The sequence below is a fragment of the Hyperolius riggenbachi genome, chromosome 6 (assembly GCF_040937935.1).
Source record: "Hyperolius riggenbachi isolate aHypRig1 chromosome 6, aHypRig1.pri, whole genome shotgun sequence".
Taxonomy (NCBI): Eukaryota; Metazoa; Chordata; class Amphibia; order Anura; family Hyperoliidae; genus Hyperolius; species Hyperolius riggenbachi.
In genome coordinates, this window is record NC_090651.1 from 356,571,665 (window position 1) to 356,593,253 (window position 21,589).

General features: G+C 45.9%; 1 protein-coding gene across 16 annotated transcripts in view; it reads right to left on the reverse strand.

Annotated features, from left to right (window-relative positions):
- UBR4 (ubiquitin protein ligase E3 component n-recognin 4) overlaps window positions 1–21,589 on the reverse strand; it is a 185,801-nt gene that overhangs the window by 103,070 nt on the left and 61,142 nt on the right. For 14 of the 16 annotated variants that reach the window (XM_068241728.1, XM_068241727.1, XM_068241726.1 and 11 more), the window contains exons 35-49: window positions 19,480–19,550; window positions 17,685–17,832; window positions 15,878–16,102; window positions 14,560–14,730; window positions 14,295–14,477; window positions 13,263–13,421; window positions 13,026–13,178; window positions 10,829–11,056; window positions 10,553–10,710; window positions 9,755–9,926; window positions 9,468–9,669; window positions 6,825–6,988; window positions 6,517–6,733; window positions 4,598–4,814; window positions 4,377–4,409 (exon numbers count right to left, since the gene is read on the reverse strand). In XM_068241728.1, coding sequence (XP_068097829.1) covers window positions 4,377–4,409; window positions 4,598–4,814; window positions 6,517–6,733; window positions 6,825–6,988; window positions 9,468–9,669; window positions 9,755–9,926; window positions 10,553–10,710; window positions 10,829–11,056; window positions 13,026–13,178; window positions 13,263–13,421; window positions 14,295–14,477; window positions 14,560–14,730; window positions 15,878–16,102; window positions 17,685–17,832; window positions 19,480–19,550 — 2,501 coding nt within the window. The remainder of the gene's footprint in view (window positions 1–4,376; window positions 4,410–4,597; window positions 4,815–6,516; window positions 6,734–6,824; window positions 6,989–9,467; window positions 9,670–9,754; window positions 9,927–10,552; window positions 10,711–10,828; window positions 11,057–13,025; window positions 13,179–13,262; window positions 13,422–14,294; window positions 14,478–14,559; window positions 14,731–15,877; window positions 16,103–17,684; window positions 17,833–19,479; window positions 19,551–21,589) is intronic. The other 2 variants (XM_068241725.1, XM_068241733.1) reach the window with 1 other exon arrangement.

Consider the following 21,589-nt stretch of genomic DNA (forward strand, 5'->3'; position numbering starts at 1 on the left):
AAGACCTGCTGACGCCTATGGGCGTTAGCTGGTCCTTAAGTGGTTAAAACCTCACTCTGTATTTAAAACTATTAACCTCCCTAGCGTTCTAGAGGGCACCGCTTAGGCCCTGGTAGGCCGATTTTGATAATTTTTTTTCATACACGTAGCTAGCACTTTGCTAGCTGCGTGTTTGCTCCGATCGCCGCCGCCGCTCCCCGCTGATCCGCTGCTACCAGACGCGAAAGAGGACCCTCCCCCCGCAGACCCCATGCGCAGCCTGGACAATCGCCACCAGGCTGCGCTTTGGGGTGGATCGAGAGTCCCTGTGACGTCACGACGCCGATGACGTCACTCCGTTCGTCGCGATGGGGAAGCCCTAAAGGAAATCCCGTTCAGAACGGGATTTTCTTATGGGCGTAATTGCCGGCGGCGATCAGAAGGGTGGGAGAGAGGGAGCAGGAAGGGGAGAATCATGTAGCTAGCGCTAGGCTAGCTACATGATAAAAAAAAAACATCGGGCGAAAAAAACCTCCTGCGTCCGTGGGAATCAGAACGCCCAGCAGGTAAACAAAGCAGAAATAATGACCCTTTGAACTTTCCTGCAGTAAAACCTTATCCTCCAGCCCCTGGCAGCCGCTATGTCCCTCGCCGCAGCTCCGCTGGCCCCAGACCACGTAGAGGTGATTGAAAGAGGCGTTCGTGCAGGTGCAGTAGAGGATGACTTGGAGGTCGTCCTGCACACTGTCGGTGAATGGGGGCCAGCCGAGCTATGGTGACGGACATAGCAGCTGCCAGGGGCTGGAGGAAGCCCGGGTAAGTAGTACTATGGGTACCATGAGTTGCTTGACGACTCCTTTAAGTGCTTCAGAAAACAGGACCGTCTCCGACTGAAGTTGGGTCGAATAGCTCAGAGAAGCACTTTTCCATGAATAACTGAAGTATTTTAATTCATACTGTACTGGAAAACAATATGAGACTCTCTTCTTTGCTACTAATGTTATATTTCTTAGTTGCACTTCATATACAGTTCATTATCTCACAAGTTTATTTTCGCATCACGTTTGCTTTAAAGCTAAATGCGATTTTTTTTTAAGCGATCCAACACTTGTCCCCTGAATCCTGGAAAGTTTGTATTGTCATTCTGTGCCCCAAACCTTACCCTGGGCATTTCTCCACCCCACCTAAGCCTAACCATCTCCCAACGTCTATTTCCACTGACTGCAGTTTTTAAAAATAAGACTTTATTGAATCCAACAAACGGACATAAACAAAGGACAGTCACAGTGAAAAGTGCAGGTAAGAATTTCAGGTTGCACGCAATTCCGGGCATTACCCAGTCATGCTTGGTGATGTAAATGATTCTGATTCTGAATTTGCCTATTGCAAGGGTATAGTGATTAAAGCGGATCCGAGATGAAAAACTAACTATAACAAGTAACTTGTCTATACATCTTATCTAAAGTTTACACAGCAAATCTAGCTGCACATAGCTTCAACAGTTTATGATTATTTATTCCTGTGATACAATGAGGGCAGCCATGTTCTGTTTGTCACATTACACACAGGCAAGCTGCTCTGCATCTCCAGCCCTCAGCCTGTGAAAACTCCACTACCCTCTCCTCCTTCCCTCTGCCTCTGAAAATCTCTGGCTAGTAACCTCCTCCACCTGCCCAGACTGAGCTCCCATAAGCCCTTGCTACATGAATCTGAGAGTGACAAGGCACTCCGAAGAAGCTGTGGGCGAGGCTTGTTTAGTTCATAGGGAATTAAGAGTATTAAAACAAACAAAAAAATATTTGGCTTGAGGAATGCCCTATAAACTATATGAAAGGAACACAATTATGCAATGAGTAAAAGTCTATCTCGGATCCACTTTAACATGGTAATTGGTGCAATTTGAATGTTCCCCAAATGTAGTGCATGCAGCATGCCTGTGTTTGATCAATGGGAACATAAGAAAATCACATACCAAACGTTATGTGCTACTTTAAAAAAACAGCGCAGACAAAACGCTGAGCAATGCGATTTTCTTTCAATCCACCAGCTTAAATCCCCTCTTTTTGTAATGTAGGAAGTTGCGAATGCAATCGTGCAGTGAAACCTGTTGCCAATGAGCAATAGCAACTGTAGCATTTTGAACCTCCCTGCAGCGTCACGCACCCCCGACTTCTGCAATGCATGCTGGAAGATGCGGACTGCCGCTGAGAGTTCATCTCCTGGCTGGCAGTTTGGACTCACATGGGATGGCCTTCATCTCCCACCATGCATTGCAGTGGTTGGAGTGCATGACACTGCTGGGAGCTTCCATATGCTACAGCTATGGTCACCCTGGGCGGATGGTGAATCCCATACGGAGGAGGGGCTAGGGGAACAGCCCCATATAGGTAAGTAATGCAGATCAAGCCAACCCCCACCCTGCCCAATGGCAAACTCCATTACAAACATCTCTATGGGTATGGGGAGGGACAGGGCAGTTTCTGTAAAGTTATCCCTTGGCAAATAGCTTGAGAAGATTAAAAAAAAAGTGGTCACATGACTACAACTGGGCTATTACCCATCATGCACTGGAAGTAAAACACTGCCAAGTAAAAGAGTACTTTGTTTTTTCTATAATTTTAATCCTTTAATATAAAGCTCTATGTCAGAGTTGCACGGATAGGCAGGTGTCAGCAGTAGTAAATCGCAGCTCTGAAACTCCGCCTCTCTCCAGCAACAAGATGGCCATAGCCATCTTTATTGGAAGTGTTCTGAAGCCCTTCGCCCACAGAGCGTTGGAACAGGTTGAGCTTTGCAATAGTTAGAAATTGTGGTGCAACGCCCCTTAAAATCAAGCAATACATTATGGGAGCAGAAATGGCGCAGACTACTAATCCCTTAAAGTGAACCTGAGGTGAGAGTGACATGAAAGCTGAGATATTTATACCAGTTGCCTGGCAACCCTGTTGATGTATTTGGCTGCAGTAGTGGCTGGATCACACCAGAAACAAGGTTGTCAGATCTGACAATAATGTCAGAAACACCTGATCTGCTGCATGCTTGTTCAGGGTCTATGGCTGAAAGTATTAGAGGCAGGGGATCAGCAGGACAGCCAGGCAACTGGTAGTGTTTACAGCAGATCCGAGATGAAAAACTAACTATAACAAGTAACATATATAATATATATATATATCTTATCTAAAGTTTAGATAGCTTGCACAGCAAATCTAGCTGCAAAACAGCTTCAAAAGTTTATGATTATTTATTCCTGTGATACGAGGGCAGACATGTTCGGTTTGTCACAATGACACATGCTGAGGGCTGGTGATGCCATCAGCTTGCCTGTGTGTAAATTCAGTCCCCTCTCCTCCTCCCCTCTGCCTCTGAAATCTCTGGCTAGTAACTTCCTCCTCCTCCTGCCCAGACTGAGCTCCCATAAGCCCTTGCTACAGTGCCAAGGCACTGTGAAAAAGCTGTGGGTGAGGCTTGTTTAGTTTATAGGGAATTAGAGTATTAGAAAAAAAAACAACAAAAAAAGTATTTAGCTTGAGGAATGCCCTATAAACTATATGAAAGGAACACAATTATGCAATGAGTAAAAGTTTATCTCGGATCCTAAAGATGGCAGCCTTCATATCACTCTCACCTTGCGTTCACTTTAATATAACTTTGAAGGGACATGTGGGCAGACTCAGATGAAAAGCCCACAGGAGTCATATGACCGCACTTTGCAGCTGTTACCGTATTTGGCAAGAGACAACTATAGCAGCTATTCTGCATGGGGTGCTCGGACGATCTGTACTGGCATTTTTGAAGACTCCAGGAAATGGAGGTTTAACCACTGTTTGTATTCCTGCGGAAGATGCACCATCATTTCCTGTCAGCAGCCCTACCACAGGAGCTGAGCATAGGAAAATATAAACCTAACAGATTCTTAACCTTCCTTATTCTATTAAAAAAAAAAATTAAAGAAAAAAAAAATCCCTCACTTCCTGCACAGTGAAGCCAGTCTTATCTGCCTCAATAGGGGAAAAAAAACTATAATAAAACTCAGATGTGCCAAATCGTCTATCCAATAGGAAAAAAGGTAGAAAAGAAAATGACTGGCTGGAATCCCACATTTAATCCCCACAAACCCAAAGTGCACAAGAAATTCAGGATCCAGCGGTGCTGAGGAGTCGTGTCTGACACGGTCAGTAAAGTTGATTGCTTTGCCATCAGGCACATGCCCCAAGCTCACCAGAGAATAGCTACAGTACAGCCAACTAACTACCGAGGCTGACTAAGAAGAGGAAGTGACCAGCCACCCAGACACCGCCATGCATGAAGGGCCAAGAAATCAATACAAAGCGCAAGAGGGACAACAGCAGAGGACGGAGCGCACACTCATTCGTGCAGAGGAAGGTAGACTTACTAACCGGTCCAAGATCGTTAGGGTTTCTGGGTCAGAACTTTAGGGGAGCAAAAGAAAAAACAAAACAAAAACAAAAAACAAAACAAAAACAAGAACATATGAAGCCGAGAGTGCTTGTGGGGTTCTGAAGTACGGTGAACCCCAAATACAGGAGACAAGACAGAAGAAAATGACTAACAGACTACCGATCATCTCTGAAGATGAACAGCTGATCCTCACACTCACCTTTCGATCACGGTGCCGTTGCTGGAGGGCGGGGCTGCCGTTTCGCCGTCGCTTGTCCCGTTGTTCTGATTCAGGTTAGACGGGCAGACGCTGCTCACGGACGCGGAAGGGAACTCCTCCGGAGGCTCGTCCGGCCAACCAAATTGTTCCTTGGCTTTTCCGTAAATTTTAATGGCATCTATCATGGTGACACCAGCTGGGTCCACTGAAGCACCAACTATATATGGATGAGAAGAAAACAGATTACATTTACTGCTTTTTTTATTTTGTTTTTTGGGCTTATTAAGATCTGAAGTATATAAAGAGGCTAGTTCATATCAAAGAAGTATTTAAGAAACCAAAAATATGTTGCAGGAAAAACACTTTTTACTTTATTGACTCAATTCTATAGCCAGTAAATCTATTCTTTATCAAATTCCTGCACTCAAAAGCTATTCTCTGCCAGGGGTTTTATGACTTGTTGTTCATTATCAGCGAGAGATACCTGTATGACTGGAGAGAAATTGCCATTTGCATACCTGAATTCTTAACCTCCTTGCCGTTCTGACTCTTTCCAGATTTTAGGGTCTAAAAGCGGTGCAATTTTTTTCCACTCTTTCAGACCCTAAAACCTGAAAAAAATCATTCTGGCAGGGAGATCTGCAGCAAAATAAAAAATTTTTATTACCATTCTGGGCTCCTGTGCTGCAGTTTTCTCTTTGCCCACAAGATGGCGCTAATATACATAAACAAACTTCTCTATATTTCTCTAATATAGAGAAGTTCGTTTTCAATATTAGCCCCGCCCCCGATGACGTCACGCTGCCACCACCGCTCTGCTGCCACCACCACGGCTCAGCTTCTCCAACTGGCTGCCGGGTCCCCGGAAGAATAGCGGGGACATGGGGGATCCCAGGCCAGGGAAAGACCCCACACTGCCGAGGAGAGAGGCTGGAGTCCCGCTGCGCAGCGAGATCGTGCGCGGGACTCCACAACTAAAGGTAAAGCTCTGCAATGCCTACCCCGACCTGAGCTCGGGATCACCGCTAATAGCTTCTTTTTTCTACCCCGAGCTCAGGTCGGGAAAACCGGCAAGGAGGTTAAAGGAGGTTGTAACATTCAAAAAATAAAAAAATTGCCAAAAAAATAATAGTGCTCCAAAAATATACGTAAACCCAATTTTTTTCTAATACAGGTCTCTGTATGTCCCCACTTTTTTTTTTAATTTTTCATTTTACCTGGCCTTTACCCAACTGCAGGAACTGTGCAGTGCCAGCGCGATAGTGGATAGCTACAGTGACAAGCTTATATCAACATGCAAATAACAGAAAGAGTCCAGTTTTGAATAAGATAAGTACACTATGATTAGAAGAAAATTTAATATAAAAAAATAAGAAAGGGGCAGAAATGATATCACTGACATCAGTAGCCGAAACCCCCTTTACCAGGGCTGTGGAGTCAGAGTCGGAACAATTCTGTGTACCTGGAGTCAGAGGTTTCAATAAACTGAGGAGTAGGATGATTTTTGTACTCCACAGCCCCGCCCTTTACCAAGAGAAATCATTACTTTTTCTCGAATAGATCATCAAAGTCGCCTGTACAGATAATATGGAGGTGGAAACCCCCCACAGTGTGAAGCCAGGGCCATGGCTCGGACAGTTTCCTCCTTGCATTATGAGAGAATGAGGAAAAAAATGAAAATTTCCAACTTTGCAATTTATTGATGTATCCCCCCGCCCCATCCATACTACCTTTCAGTTAAGTTCCTCTTAAACATCGGCATGTGTGAGCATCCTGCCCCCCCAGTTTGCAGTCGAGAACCAACTGATCCAGGCTTTTGTGACCTGATCTACTTCTGGTTTTATTAATCTTGATTATATATCTCTCTGTCTGTAGACTAGCATATTATATTTATTTATAAAGAATAGAAAAACTCTTACTGAAAATGGTTAGCTTTTTGTCAGCCTGTAGCGCTTCCTCGCGGGTAAACGGGAAGTCGAACCATCTGGCGCGGCTGAGGTTGAGCTGCATCGTGCGGCCGAACATTTCAATGTAAGACGGCGCCCTCTCGATGGCTTGTGTCCCGATCTGAAGGCGCATGCCGGTCATCACCATGGTGCTGTTGTTGTTGGTGACTTCTACCGTGAAGCCTCCAGGCTGAAATACAAAAGTCCATGATGGATTAGGTGGTGCTAAGAAGATTGCGATGACGGAAAACTTGCCAGATCGGGACAGCGGTGAGGAGTACCTTTGTGTTCGCCACGTACATCCCGGTGGAATTAAGCCTGTGTTTTATCTGCTGTGCATTGTACAGCTGCAGGAGATCGTTCCCACCAAACTCCACGTCTGTCAGCTGCTGATTGTGTTCAAAGAAATCGATCGGGAAGGTCACCTGACTTGATGCTCGGGTCACTGAAACAGGTAGAGAAATTATCCATAAAATCAAAGAAGAACACTGTGGCCAACAAGTGCTTAAAGGACACAGTCATGTGTATGTAAAGTGCCAGCACACACATAACTAGGCGGTGTTCCTTTTTTGCCTGAAAGTGTTAAAGAGAACCTAAACTTAGAGGGATATGGATGTTTCCTTTTAAACAATACCAGTTGCCTGGCAGTAGTGGCTGAATGACACACCTGAAACAAGCATGCAGCTAATCCAGTCTGACTTCAGTCAGAACACCTGATCTGCATGCTTGTTAATGGTCTGAGGCTAAAAGTATTAGAGACACAGGATCAGCAGGAGAGCCAGGAAACTGGTATTATTTTAAAAGGAAAAATCCATTTCCTTCTTAGTTTAGGTTCTCTTTAAACATTTAGGTATGAAAGTGACAGTTTCTCTCCAGTAGAGACCTAGTTGAACTATAGTAGCCCTAACTGATATGAAATTACAGTTATAAAACCCTTTCCTGGATGAGAACAGCTTCTGAGTGCAGATGCAGGAGACACACACAAAAAAAAAAGGTCAATACAGGTAGTCCGGTAAACAAATGAGATAGGGACTGTAGATTCCTTCTTAACCTGAATTGGTCTTAAAGGCTTAAAGGGACTCCGAGCACCTCTCATGAGCATGCCTTTAAGACTCCGACCAGTACGGCAAAGTACTTAAAGATGAATACCTTTTTGTAGCTTGTGGTCTCCTCTTTCATTTGATGCCTGAATCGCCATTGTACACCAAATAGTTTTTGTTCAATTTCAATTTAAAAATGGCATCTGCCGTCTTGGCTATGTTATAACTTTCGGTCACCCCTATCTTCTCTGTTAGAGAAGTGCATAACTGAATGAAGCAGGAAGAGGAAGTGACATGCATGGCCATTGCAAGAGGCTCCCCCAGAGGGGTCATAGCACGACTTTGTTGGAAGTCGTCTGGCTTAAAGGCATGCCCATGAGAGGTGCTCGGAGTCCCTTTAAGTCGGAAGGCTGTGCCATCTCGATCCCCTGTGCCTCCAGTGTCCCCCTCTGTGCCTCCTACTATGTCACCTCTGGTCCTCTCTGTGCCACCACGGTGTTCCCCGTACCACCTTTGCGCCTCCCTCTGTCCTAGTGATGTCTGTAATGTGCCAATTTCACTTACGGAAATATTCAAGTAAAATTTCCCAATTACGATTTTGAAATTGAACTTATTTCACGTAATCCACGCAAACTTCCCAAACGTCCCCGCCCTGGATCACAGGTTTCCTTTAAAATGTATAAAATGTGTTTGCTGAATGCAGAACTCACTATACAGTATAGTGTATCGCTAACAATCCAATTTTCTTTGTTTTCTGTTTTTAAAGAGGAGCGGTCAGCCATATTATGCCAGATAAAAAAAATTACATATATAAGTAGATAAATACTAGCTCTACTTACATAACGTGTATTGCACGGTCCAAGTGATGATTTCAGTGAACTTTATAAAATAAAAAAATGTAAATGGAGAGAATTCTGTTCGCTGGCAGGGGCCATCTTTACTGCCTCCAGCTGAAGCCAATAGTGAGGTCATTTTCTCCCTTACTCCCCCCTCCTCAGGGATGCTACAGGGTTGATTTTAAATGCAGGGAATCCCTAAGGAAATGGTAGCAGGGACGGGGGTCCCCATGGATGAGATGCGGTGGTGGCAGCCACTGCCTACATCATGAATCAGCAGAGATGCCTGTCGGGCTGGAGTGTGGGGAGGGGGCAGACACGGACAGTCATGGGAGGCAGCCAATGAGAGGAAAAGGAGTGAGAGTGACACCGGCTGCAGGCAATCAGGCTGAACAAGCTGTGTGTGTTTGCAGCTGATTACTGGCTGCGTACTAAGGAGCTGGGGACATGAGGATTAATCTTTGCAATAAAAAAGTAAGATTGATTTTGAAGTTATGCATTGCCTTTTCAGCATTCCTTTTATATGATCAACAGATAGAAATAGAGAATTGACTTTGTTTTTCATGCCTAATGGTGGGCGTAGACGGGTCGACCGGCGGCTCGATTAGCCGCCGGATCGACCCCAGCCGCGTCCCCGCGTGCATGATCGATTGCTGCTCGTCCCCGTCGGTGCTTCCTTATCATTGTCCGCCGGCGGGAATCGAGCGGGCGAGAGTCGAGCGGCATGATCGGGCCAGCTGAATATTATCAGCTGGCTGGATCAGCTGGTCGATACACGGTACAGAAACGTACCGTGTATAGCCAGCATAACAGCTACTCTTTACACCTATTTCCTCAAAAACTACAAGGTCTTTTTGAAAAATACATTTTTTTTAGACTCGTTCCCACAGATCAAATTTTTCTTTAGCCGATAAGCAAAAAATAACACTGTGGGATTCTTAGACATTATTAGGAGTAGGAGGAAAGAACCAATTGTTTAATTCTCATCAGTTCATTTTCACCTAAGGTTTTCTTTCAAATAATACAAAGAAAAACAGATTTTCCTTACTGACGGCGGCCGGCTTGCGCTTGCGGACCGGTTTCATGATGCTGATGCTGCTGCTGGGCTGTAGAGATGGCTGCAGCCAGTAGGAAGTGTTCTCCACGTTGGCCATGTATATCCGCAGGCTTCCATCTTCACACAAGAGGATCATGGTTGTCCTCTGCTGGTCGTTGCTTGCTGTGTGGCGTATGGCCACCATGTCCTGAATCTGCCAGGAAGAATATAAGGTAAGAACAGCCACAGTGCCACCACGCCCCTCCATTCCCACCTCACGGATGTAGCCCTCCTCTTACCTTAGCTTTAGCCGGTAAGGTTTTGATCTCCTGGATAAGGAAGCTATCTGGCTTAACCATCACCACGAGAGGGATTCCTGTGGTCTGCTGAACGCAGCAGACTAAGCCGGGATGGTTCATGACTTCTGACCACTGGCAGAGAGCGGGAGATGTCTTGCTTCCACCGTTGGAGCTGTGTAGAAAAGATGGTCGTTACAAACAAAACCTATTGTGTTAATCAGATGTAAGGTTCTACTATACGGCAGAAAACCAGTAATTATAATTAAAACAGTGGGGTTGGGGGCAGCACCGCGTGTTTCGTCACTCACCCTGATATTGCACGCCATTACAGCTATGCACCCATTCAAACACATCGCCCCGAAATTTAGCAGCAGGTCCCATCGACACGTGACGAATTTCGGCCTGAAACGTACTCAATTTGCTAGCACTCAGTGCACGAAGACCTAGGCTAACTAGGGACCACTGAAATTGGGCTAACCAGCATACGCATATATACAACCTTGTAATTTGTGTTGTCAGGAGCTGGTAGCCTTATTTATTCCCCTTGCTGACATTACGTTCATTCACATGGAGGATTTTCGATTGGAATGAATTTTAGAAACCTACGCTGAATCTATATTGGCTATATGTGACTTGGGACATTAGGACTTGTCTTTTATTCTGCAGTGGTCGGCAGTTTATTTAAACCTTTTGATTCTGATGTTTTACTTTGATTTCTAAAATGCTAACAGTATGTAGATTAAAAAACGACCGCAACATTTACGTGTAAACTGTTACATTTCAACGGCAGTGTCTCACCTCTTGATGTTGATGGGGAAGAGAAGAACGATCTCCAAAGTTGTCCTGTTTATGGTAGCAGCAAAAGATTTTCCTTGACAGTAGCTGAAGAAGAGCATCTGCAGGACGTGGGAATAATAGACGGATACTCCGCCACCTGCTACCTGCCCGTTACTATCCTGAGTGGGGAGAAGACAAAGGCTTATCAGACAAAACACTACACTGAACTGATGTCACTCTGTAGACCTGACCAGCAAGGTAACAATGTACAGCAATTCCACCAATGAGGGTCCCGACCTTTAGTTCTTCATGGCTGACTTCCAGCACGTTGGTCACGTAAAACGGTCCATGCTTGGCACTGCTGGACTCCTCCATTAGCTGCGTGTACACGTAGCCGGCAGAGGACATGATGACAATGATGTTCTTTCCCTCTTCGTTGAATAGGAACGTGACGTCTCTGATCTTGGAGCTTGGTAGCAGGAAGTAGAAGGTTGGGCTCAGGGCGTCTGTAGATAGATCATAGACCTAAGGAAGGAACCAGATTCAGGTATGAGAACTACACCACCTACTAACAGATCCCAAAAAGGTCTTAAAACAGAACTGAAGCGAGCTTTGAACTGTTACTCAGCTATTTAGAGGGAAGACTCTGGATACCACAGAGTATTCTTGGTACTCTATTCTCCTCGTTCTTCCGCTGTGCAGGGAGAACTGAGTGGAACACGCCCCTTAGAAAGTTCTATGTGCAGGGAAAGACTGAGGGGAACACGCCCCTTAAGACGATCTATGTGCAGGAAGAGGCTGAGAGGAACATGTTCCTTAGGAAGGTCTAAGCGCAGGAAGAGGGTGAGAGGAGCACGGCCCTTACAAAGATCTATGAACACGGAGAGGCTGAGAGGAACATGTCCCTTGGGAAGATCTATGTGCAGGGAGAGGCAGAGGGGAACACTCCTTTTAGGTAGATCTATGTGCAGGGAGAGGCTATGGGGAACACACCCCTTAGGAAGATCTATGTGCAGGGAGAGGCAGAGGGCAACACTCCCTTTAGGTAGATCTATGTGTAGGGAGAGGCAGAGGGGAACACACCCCTTAGGTAGATCTATGTGCAGGGAGAGGCTGAGGGGATCACGCCCTTTAGGTAGATCTATGCACAAGGAGAGGCAGAGGGGAACACGTCCCTTAGGAAAATCTATGCACAAGGAGAGGCAGAGGGGAACACACCCCTAAGGAGGATCTATGTGCAGGGAGCACTTGAAACAAAAAGAAAAACCGAGAGCCCAATATAGTGCAGTAAGTCTAACAATTGTTAGAAATTGCGAAATAATTAACAGATGTGGATATACTCACAAACACGGGTTACCACATAGGCAACCGCTTGAAATGCAGGAGGGGAGCATTAGAACCTGACCCCACTCAGGTTTAAAGAGAACCCGAGGTGGGAATTACTTTTACTATTGGGGCACAGAGGCTGGTTGTGCGCACTAAGACCAGCCTCTGTTGCCCCATCGTGTGCCTCCATGTCCCCCCTGCTCGCCGCTATACCCCCCGCATTGCTGGCGACACGCAGCGTGTCGCCAGCTCAATGTTTACCTTGCGCTGTCAGTCAGCGCTGCTCCCCTGCCTCCTCCGCATCGGCGCACCCGCCCGTGTCCCTTCCCTCCCGCTGATAGGAGGGAAGTGACGCGGCGGGTGGCGCCGATGCGGAGGAGGCGGGGGAGCGGCGCTGACTGACAGCGCAAGGTAAACATTGAGCTGGCGACACAGCCAGCAATGCGGGGGGTATAGCGGCGAGCAGGGGGGACATGGAGGCACACGATGGGGCAACAGAGGCTGGTCTTAGTGCGCACAACCAGCCTCTGTGCCCCAATAGTAAAAGTAATTCCCACCTCGGGTTCTCTTTAAGAAGTCGCTCTCTGTAGATAGAAAGAAGGGGACAGTCCCCTCCACCCAAGGTGGACTATATACTGTGCACATTTGGACAGAGGCACCAGGCAGGTTAAAATGATCTAAAAACAACTAAAAAGGAGGAGTACAGGTGGACTTACCTCCTGAAATGATGGACAATCGAGATTGTTCAAATCGCAAATAATTTATTTTGGCACTCCGCAACGCGTTTCGCAGGTATAACCCGCTTCATCAGGCAAGGAGTGCAAGCTCAAAATAGTGCAGAGGCGCATTGCCACTATTGGACCTTTTTGAGCTTGCACTCCTTGCCTGATGAAGCGGGTTATACCTGCGAAACGCGTTGCGGAGTGCCAAAATAAATTGTTATTTGTGATTTGAACAATCTCGATTGTCCATCATTTCAGGAGGTAAGTCCACCTGTACTCCTCCTTTTTAGTTGTTTTTAGATCATTTTAACCTGCCTGGCGGCTCTATCCAAATTTGCACACTATGTGCAGGGAGAGGCAGAAGGGAAAACGTCCCTTAGGAAGATCTACATGCAGGGAGAGGCTGCGAGGAGAAACACGCCCCATAGGACGTCCATCACACTCACCTTGACAAAGTCAGCAGTAACAATGGCCAGCTCTGTCTGGGATCCGGGCAGCCACACCGCTTTGATGATGAAGTTTCCGGTTGCAAGCTGGGGGTGCAGCACCAAGTGATCAGAAACAGACCCCGAGCTGCTGAACGTGAGGACATGACAGTCCTGGAGAGAAAGGAAAGGGAGCAGCGTGATTATTACACATATAGTAGAGAGAATGAAATAGAGACGGGTGGTCAGCGGACATACCTTCAGGCCACACACCGCCAGGTAATCCTCCTTGCAGGGGTTCCCGGTCAGGCTGAGGACAGTGAAGGGGACGGGAGCGGAGGCCAGCCTGGTTAAAGTCAGTTTCCTCTTGCTGGAATCAGCTTGTTTCAGTAAAGCAGAGAGCTGCAGTACCGTGATCTGAGAGAGAACCAGGGTCAGTAACTCAACTCGTACATGGGATAACATTGCTTACTTATACAATGTTAAAACGGCAGCTGTGAGGTTTCCTTAAAGCAGACATGTCCAAACTGTGGCCCTGGGGCCAAATGCAGCCCACCAAGCATTTTTTGGTGGCACCCAAAGCTGTCTACAGTTGTTAATTACATGCAGCCTGCAGTCCGTAGCTGTAGTGCAACTCCGCCTCCCCCTTTGCTCGCCTGCAGGTTATCAGCCCCCACTGTAGCAGTAGCAGCCAATGACTAGCGGAATCAGGAAATGTGGGCGCCCCTTAGGCGCTAATGCAATAAGTCGGCTATTGGGCACCAAAGAAGAAATTTGGGCATCCGATACATAGCGGATGCTGGGCCCGCCCAACCGAAATTTTTCATTTTGAGAATTAGTGTTTTGATAATTATTGTTTTGAAATTAGTTTTGAGAATTATATCATCCTAAATTATCATTTTAAACTTTACTATCTTAGAAATGTATCGCTTTTTGTATTTCCTTTATTTGCAGCGGAGAAAGAGGGTTTTAGGGTTGGGCATCAGGAATTTCGGCTAAACCCTGCTCCCTGGCCCCCCTTATAGGATGTATGCCTGATTAGCAGCCACCACTATACCATCAGCACATGGTACAGGCATAGTGTACCTAATCGCAATCAGCAAAATATAGATATAGGAAGTGTTTGATACTGAAACCAGGAATATTACCATAAAAGTGGGCATCCTGAATAATTTACTGTATGCTACTATTTGCTATTATCTCTCTAGACCTCAGCTACCCCATGCTCTGTCTAGACCAATGACCGCTGTGTTGTTGAAATGTCAGCGCTCCGCCGCCAGCTCCTCTCACCTTTCCCTTCTCATGGCTGACAGCCAGATGTTGCCTCCTGCCGTGAGGGGAGGAGAGAACGCACATGGCCACGCGGCGCAGCACGTGGGCACTGATCAGCTGGCGGATGGTTTGTCCCTGATCCCCGCTGTAGTTCATTCTCACATTCTCGAAGGCTCCTTCCTGGGAACCCAGCGTGGGGACCTGGAGAGAAAGGACAGGAAGTGGTGAGCGGATGTGTCCCAGTGACCATTTACCTGCTGTGCCCTTCATGGACTGCCATTACCATCAATTGGTCCGTCATCTCCACAGACTTCTCCAGCGAATGTAGCTGGTCCAGGGCCTGCTGCGCTCGGCTGCTGCTCCCCACGGCGGAGGCTTGCTGGAAGTTATTCCGAATGGAGTTCATCAGGAAATTCAGCATGTCCAGAATCAGAGGTGCAAATGAATTGTTTGCCTGGGAAGAGATGATAAAAGTAAAACGCTATATATGAGCATGCTGGAATGTGACACGGTTTGTTTCGAATGTGCTCTGCTGTATTCAGCTTTGAGATGCCAATAATCTCCGCTCGCATGCAAACTGTATGCAGCTTGGAGCTGGCCTAATCAAATGCACTTGCTGCGCAATAAAAATCCGTTCCAAGCAAATTTTAAACAAAGACTTTTTATGTCAAATAGTTCCCGCGGGGGAATAGAAGTTTCTCCACCCCCTTTCCCTGCACCAGGGGCATTGCTGGAGTCCAAGACGATTATGTCACATGCCACGCCCCCTGAATCTCTACATGAATCTACCTTGCCACCCCCACATTTCACCAGGTCCACCTTCCTGCCCCCACCACCAGACTTCACCATCCATGCCTACTTCCCCCTTCCCATCCCCCCAACAATATTCTACCATGCCTACCTTGTGACCATCGGATCTTTCCCTATTCCTACTTGCACCCCCCCTCGCATAATTTGCACCCCCCATATTTCACTATTCTTACTTGCAACCTCCCTTACCCCCACCTATTTCCCAATGCCTAATTAGCCACCCCTTCACCATGCCTACCTTGACCACCCCCTTCCCACCTTAACTTCTACTCAGTTTATCACAAACAAAAAAAAAACAAAACAAAAAGCAAATTCAATCAAATTTCTAAAAAAGCTGTACATTTTCTGTACAACCGAACATTTTTATTGAATTGCCACAAAATCGGATCATTTTATTGTATCGTGTGTGGCCACCTTAACATCCTCTCCCTTTCAACCCCATTGGCACATTGACAGTACACAGAGGGGCTGTGGTGTGGCCTTTTCTAGTAAGAGCAGGGGGTGGAGCTACAGCATCGTCAAAGCCAATGAAGGAAGGAGGGAAGGAAATGATCATGGGACTCAGGAGGTAGAGGGGAAGTAACAGTGAGCCTGTGCCCAGTAAGTGTTGCAGCCCAGCAGGTGTACTGGAATTGCTGCCCCTCCTGCTATGTATTAAATCTGCTGCTCCAGCCGCTCGTATCAAACCTCCACCCCCCCCCCCCCCCCCGCTGAGATGTACTTGTAAGTGTGCATGTAGGCTGGCGTTATCCGCAACCCAAAGACCAGCTCCGTTCCTGACTCCCACTGACCTGACACATCAGCTCCTCTCGGCAGCCCTCGATGTTGCGGCAAAGGCTGCTCCGTTTCGGCTTCTCATCTTCTCCCTTGCCGTCGCTGATGGTCACCTTGCCTTTGTCGCTGAGGGCGGAGCCTGGGTGCCGTAAGGCGGTCTCTGGGAGGCGTGGCTCGCTCTGGAAGGCGGACTCCTTCATGGTGGAGCCTATCCCGCTGCTGGGTGTCCTCTTCACCAGAGCCTGCAGAGGTGAGATCACATGACCCTCAGAGATAACAGATCCACACTTTATGTAGTTTATAGTATAGCTGCAACTATAAGAAACTAATTAATTCAAACACAAAGGAAGTGTCAGCAAAGGGGAAGTGATGGCTGTAGGAGCTCTACGGTTTTGCACCAGCAGCACATATCCCAATCTCTGCAGCCACGCCTAGGATCTGCCTGTCGCCCAGCAAGCTTTGCAGTCGCAGGATAGAGAGATTGTGATTGGCTCTTTTATGTTATTCTTTCATTCTAACGTCATCATGAACTCTAATCAGTTGCTCTGTCTTAACTGAAAGGACAACTTTATTATTATTATTTAGTATTTATATAGCGCCGACATATTACACAGCGCTGTACAGCGTATATATATATATATATATATATATATCTTGTCACTAACTGTCCCTCAAAGGAGCTCACAATCTAATCCCTACCATTGCCATATGTCTATATTATGTAGTGTAAGTACTGTAGTCTAGGGCCAATTTTTAGGGGGAGCTAATTAACTTATCTGTATGTTTTTGGAATGTGGGAGGAAACCGGAGTGCCCGGAGGAAACCCACGCAGACACGGAGAGAACATACAAACTCTTTGCAGATAGTGCCCTGGCTGGGATTCGAACCAGGGACCCAGCGCTGCAAGGCGAGAGAGCTAACCACTACGCCACCGTGCTGCCCCAACTGATTTCCAAAGTAATTCCCATGTTTTCCTATAGCACTGTTCACACTTATTTGCGTTTTAACTGAAAGTTTTTTTCATAATGCACTGCTATGGATCTGAAAAAAAAAACGCGTACCAACTGATTAGCTGTAAACGGGGCTTTAGGGCCCGTTCAGATCACAAATGCGGATGGCCATGCGTGCGGAACCCAACGCGTATGAACGCACGCCATCCGCGTTTGTGTGCGTTGCGTGGCTGATCCCATCACTGAAAAGTGAATGGGACAGCCGCGCGTTTTGACAAAAATCTGCGTGCAGCATGCGTTTCCGGACCGCACAGGGCGGGAACGCATGCAGTGTGAACATCAGACAGTGCACTCTATGCACTGTCTGATGTCATGCGTGTCGGCCTCCTGCACGCGTTTCCAAAACGTGGCTGGAAACGCGTGCAGTCTGAACGGGCCCTTAGGATTGTGATGTGTTTTTCCATTTATGACAGGAGAAAAAAATTGGGAAGGAAATTATTAATTGCTGAATCGTCTAAAAATCTCATAATAATTGCTATGTGTTTTTTCCTGCGCTCATATACTTTGTATAGGAGCCCAATTATAAGGACATTGCAGCAGACATGATGATTGTGCCCAGGGAATAATCGTTTAGCAAACGCAGCGCGCGAACAGGAACACTCCGGCGCAGTTTCCCTTTGTTTTAAGTACACCTTGCGTTCTATTTAATTGGATTGCAAAATGCACTCAGTGGAAAATGGCCCTGAGCAAAGACAAAAGCTCCACGTGCAACATCAAGGGCTAATGAATACACTGACCTGCATAACAATAAATGCTAACATGAGACATGACTGGGAAGGTCGGTGTACACTTAGCTTTAGCAGCACACACTCACCAGACAGCTGCCATCTTCCTTGGCTCCGCAGTCACAGAAGAAGGAGCCATACTTGGCGTAGGAAATCTCGTGGTCCTTGTGGCAGACCTTGGCACAGACAGTACACACTCCAACGCCATCCACCATCTTACACGTGTGACAGTGATACCTGAGGACAGACCGCAAAGCATTACAGAAGGAAAGTATGTAGGTCTCCTAAAACTACACACAGGGCCGGCGCTACCATAGAGGCAAAGGGGGCAATCGCCCCAGGGCCCTGGAGCCTGTAGGGGCCCCCAGGTGTATCTTCCATCCCCCACATTAACTGTTGCTCTTGAGGCCTCTGAAGAGTCTTTGGCAGAGTAGGAGCCTCTGTGCTGGCGAGCAGGTGAGACGCTGCTCTACCATAGACTCTGCAGGGGCCCCGGGGAGCACAGTTAAGTTGGGAGGTGATTTGGAGAGAGGGTCAGCAGTCAGCTCAGGGGCCCAGGAGGGAAATTTTGCTGCAGCAAAGTGCCCCTAATGCCGCTTTTTGGTCGGGGTGTCTGTTGGGGGGCCCCAAGATTCATTTTGCCCTGGGGCCCCATTGTTACTAGAACCGGCCCGGCTACATAACTAATATTGTGCCGGTATAGAAGGTGTGTCAGTATCGCGCCTAGAGTATAGTCAGCAGCTCAACCTAAAATGGGGCAACCCCAGACCCCTAATATGTAAATAAATATATATCAGAAATAGGCAGCGCTAAATAATAGAAATATTTATTAACCGTTCTCTCAATTGCAAAGTTTAAGATATAGCAGCTCAATGTAGGCGTATTCACTCACTAGCAATTGAATATGACAAATCTCATGTACACATGCACGCACCAATCGCCTCCACAAACCTACTGCAGTAGGAAAAAATTGATAAGTGCACAATTTTGCTCAAAAATATATAAAAAAATATATAAAAAAAGTATAAAAATCAATAAAATTCAATAATAGACCATTTGATAGCAGCGTAGTTGTTTGGCAGTGTAGTTAAATTGAATTGGAGTATCTTCAATAAGTGCACCATAAACAGTCCTTATAAATTTCATATAAACTGATGCAAAGTATTCAATAATATCCGTATTGTTACTAGAACCGGCCCGGCTACATAACTAATATTGCGCCGCTCCCTGATTAAAGAGGAGACATTATCAGTAACACTTTATTTCTTGTTTGATCTTTGCTTTTTTTTCAGATTAAGTGTAGAATAAAATTCAGGTTTAAAAAGCAGGATTTTCAGAGGCCACAAAAAAAAGCCTAAAACGTTTCACGGTGAGAAGCCGCTTCCTCAGAGGCACAGGATATCATCTATATAATCAGTTGTAGACCATAGAATAAGAAACCAAATCTGTAATTTCAGAGGGAGTTACCAGCCCCGCCAAGTGCATATTTCAAAATAGAGAAACAAGACCAAACAAGAATTGAAGTGATACCAATAAAAACAACAATTGTGTCGGTCCATTCTATGAACTCTAGGGACTTTTGATATTAGAGGTGGAGTATACTTTTCTTTTTATGGTGTCTGGTAACAAACAAGAAATCCAATGAGATCCACGTGTTATTATCCAAAGTGTGTGTTCTACTTTCCAACCAAAGACAAAAAACAAAAAACAAAAACAAAAAAACAACAACACAGCAAACCAAAGAGAATATCACACACACTACAGTCTGATAGATATGATTTTGGATTGGCTAACGAGGGTTGCTGCACTAGGGCCAAATCAAATGATCCGGTAGATTTAGTCAAAAAGATAAAAAAAAAATTGCAGACCATTTGCTGCACTTACCAGTGTTGGTTCATGAACTCTTTCTGCGTGATGGTGAATGTACAGAGCTTGTTGCAGAGGGAATCCTCATCCTGAAATATATGCAAAATAAAAAGTCAGCACTGTGAAGGTACATAGGTTATGTAAGTAGAACAAGTAGTTATCTACTTCTATATATTTTTTTCCCTTGGATAGTATGGCTGTCCCAGTTGCTTCAATGCAATACTGAAGCGTTTGGTCCACCGCTGTCACCCTGTGATATCAATTCGACCAGCTTGTCAATTAGTGGGTCCAGAATGGGTCAGCACCACCAAAATGTATTATAGCTCTGTGACACCTTTGATATGACATATTGAATGCATCATAGAGTCACAAACGCAAGTTTCATTGCAAGCAACTAAAATGATATTTTTGGTTTAAATCAACTTTTTTTTTCTCTCCTTCCTGGCTCTGCTAGCAAGCACTGGCAGATTCTAATTACAAAACCCCTCACCTATGTGTGAATGCGGTTCCAAAGCATCCCTGGAAAGTTTATATGGCTCATCCATCAGATGAGGCCAGAGATGTGCTTGACATAAATTGTAAAAACCAAGCTTCTGGGAGAATGGTGTCTGTATTTTTGACACCTCGGCAGCCAAAAGGCATTGACTCAGAGTTCCCTAAATGAAAACAACAACCAAAGAGCTAACCACAGGAGGTCCTGCCGAAGCCACTTAGAGCAAAACAGCTGGTCTTTGCACTGGCCTAAGGAAAACCTTTCTGTGAACTCACAAATATGAAAAACAGAGTTAGTACCTGCTAACGATGTTTTGAACAATCCTTCAGGGCAAGGTCAGGGCAAGGTGAGACGTCGCCCCTCCCAGACGCAGGAACAGACAGCACTTCCCCTATAAAACATTGTAACAGTTAGTCCACCCTCAGTGCGTTTAGACAAGTACCGACAGGTGAACAACCAACTCACCCACACAAAGTGCCATTATCCGACAAAGACAAAACACCCGGGTGGGATCGTTGCCCTGAAGAATTGTTCAAAACATCGTTAGCAGGTACTAACTCTGCTTTTTTCCCACAATCCTTCAGGGCAAGGTGAGACGATTAACAAGTAATACAACCTCAGGGTGGGACCACTGCTTGGAGAATCTTCCTTCCAAACGCTTGGTCGTGAGCCGATAATGCATCCACTCGATAATGGCGAATGAATGTAGAAAAGGTCGACCACGTCGCCGCCTTACAGATTTGCTCAGGAGAAGCTCCTGCCCTATTTGCCCATGAAGCTGCCATGGCCCTTGTAGAATGAGCCTTAAAAGAAGCTGGAGGATCTACTTTCATTACTCTATAAGACTCAATAATAGCTGACCTGATCCAATTTGCAATTGTAGATTTAGATGCAGCCTGCCCTGCATTCTTGCCTGCAAATAATAAAAATAATGAATCTGATTTCCTAAACCTAGCCGTCCTGGCTAAATATTCCAATACTGACCTTCTAACATCCAATGTGTGAAATACTCTTTCCTTCTCACAACTTGGATCTACACAAAATGTAGGCAAGACTATATCTTGTGATCTATGAAATTTAGACATCACCTTTGGACAGAATTTCGGGTCAGTCTGTAGCACCAACCTATCCTGAAAGTCCTGAAAATATGGATTTTTAACTGATAAAGCCTGCAATTCGCTTACCCTTCTTGCTGAAGTTATTGCAATTAAGAACACTACTTTAAGCGTGAGATTCTTAAGGGAACATTCTGTCAATGGCTCAAACGGCCCTCTAGACAATCCCTGCAACACTATGGATAAATCCCATGGAGATACATACGGTCTAAAAACCGGAGATTTCCTTGATACAGCCTTCATGAATCTTAAAATTAGAGGAGATGAAGAAATCGGAAGACCCGACAGAGCCGAAAGGGCTGCCATCTGAACTTTTAATGTACTGACCGATAACTTCTTATCCCAACCATCCTGGAGAAAATCCAAGACTGCTGGGATAGATAGATTATCAAACTTTGACTTTCGCAACCAAAGGTGGAAAGTCTTCCAGTATTTTAAATAGATCTTTCTCGTAACATCTTTACGACTTCCGATCAATGTCAGAGCTGCTTTATTGGACACTCCTAATCCCCTTAACCAG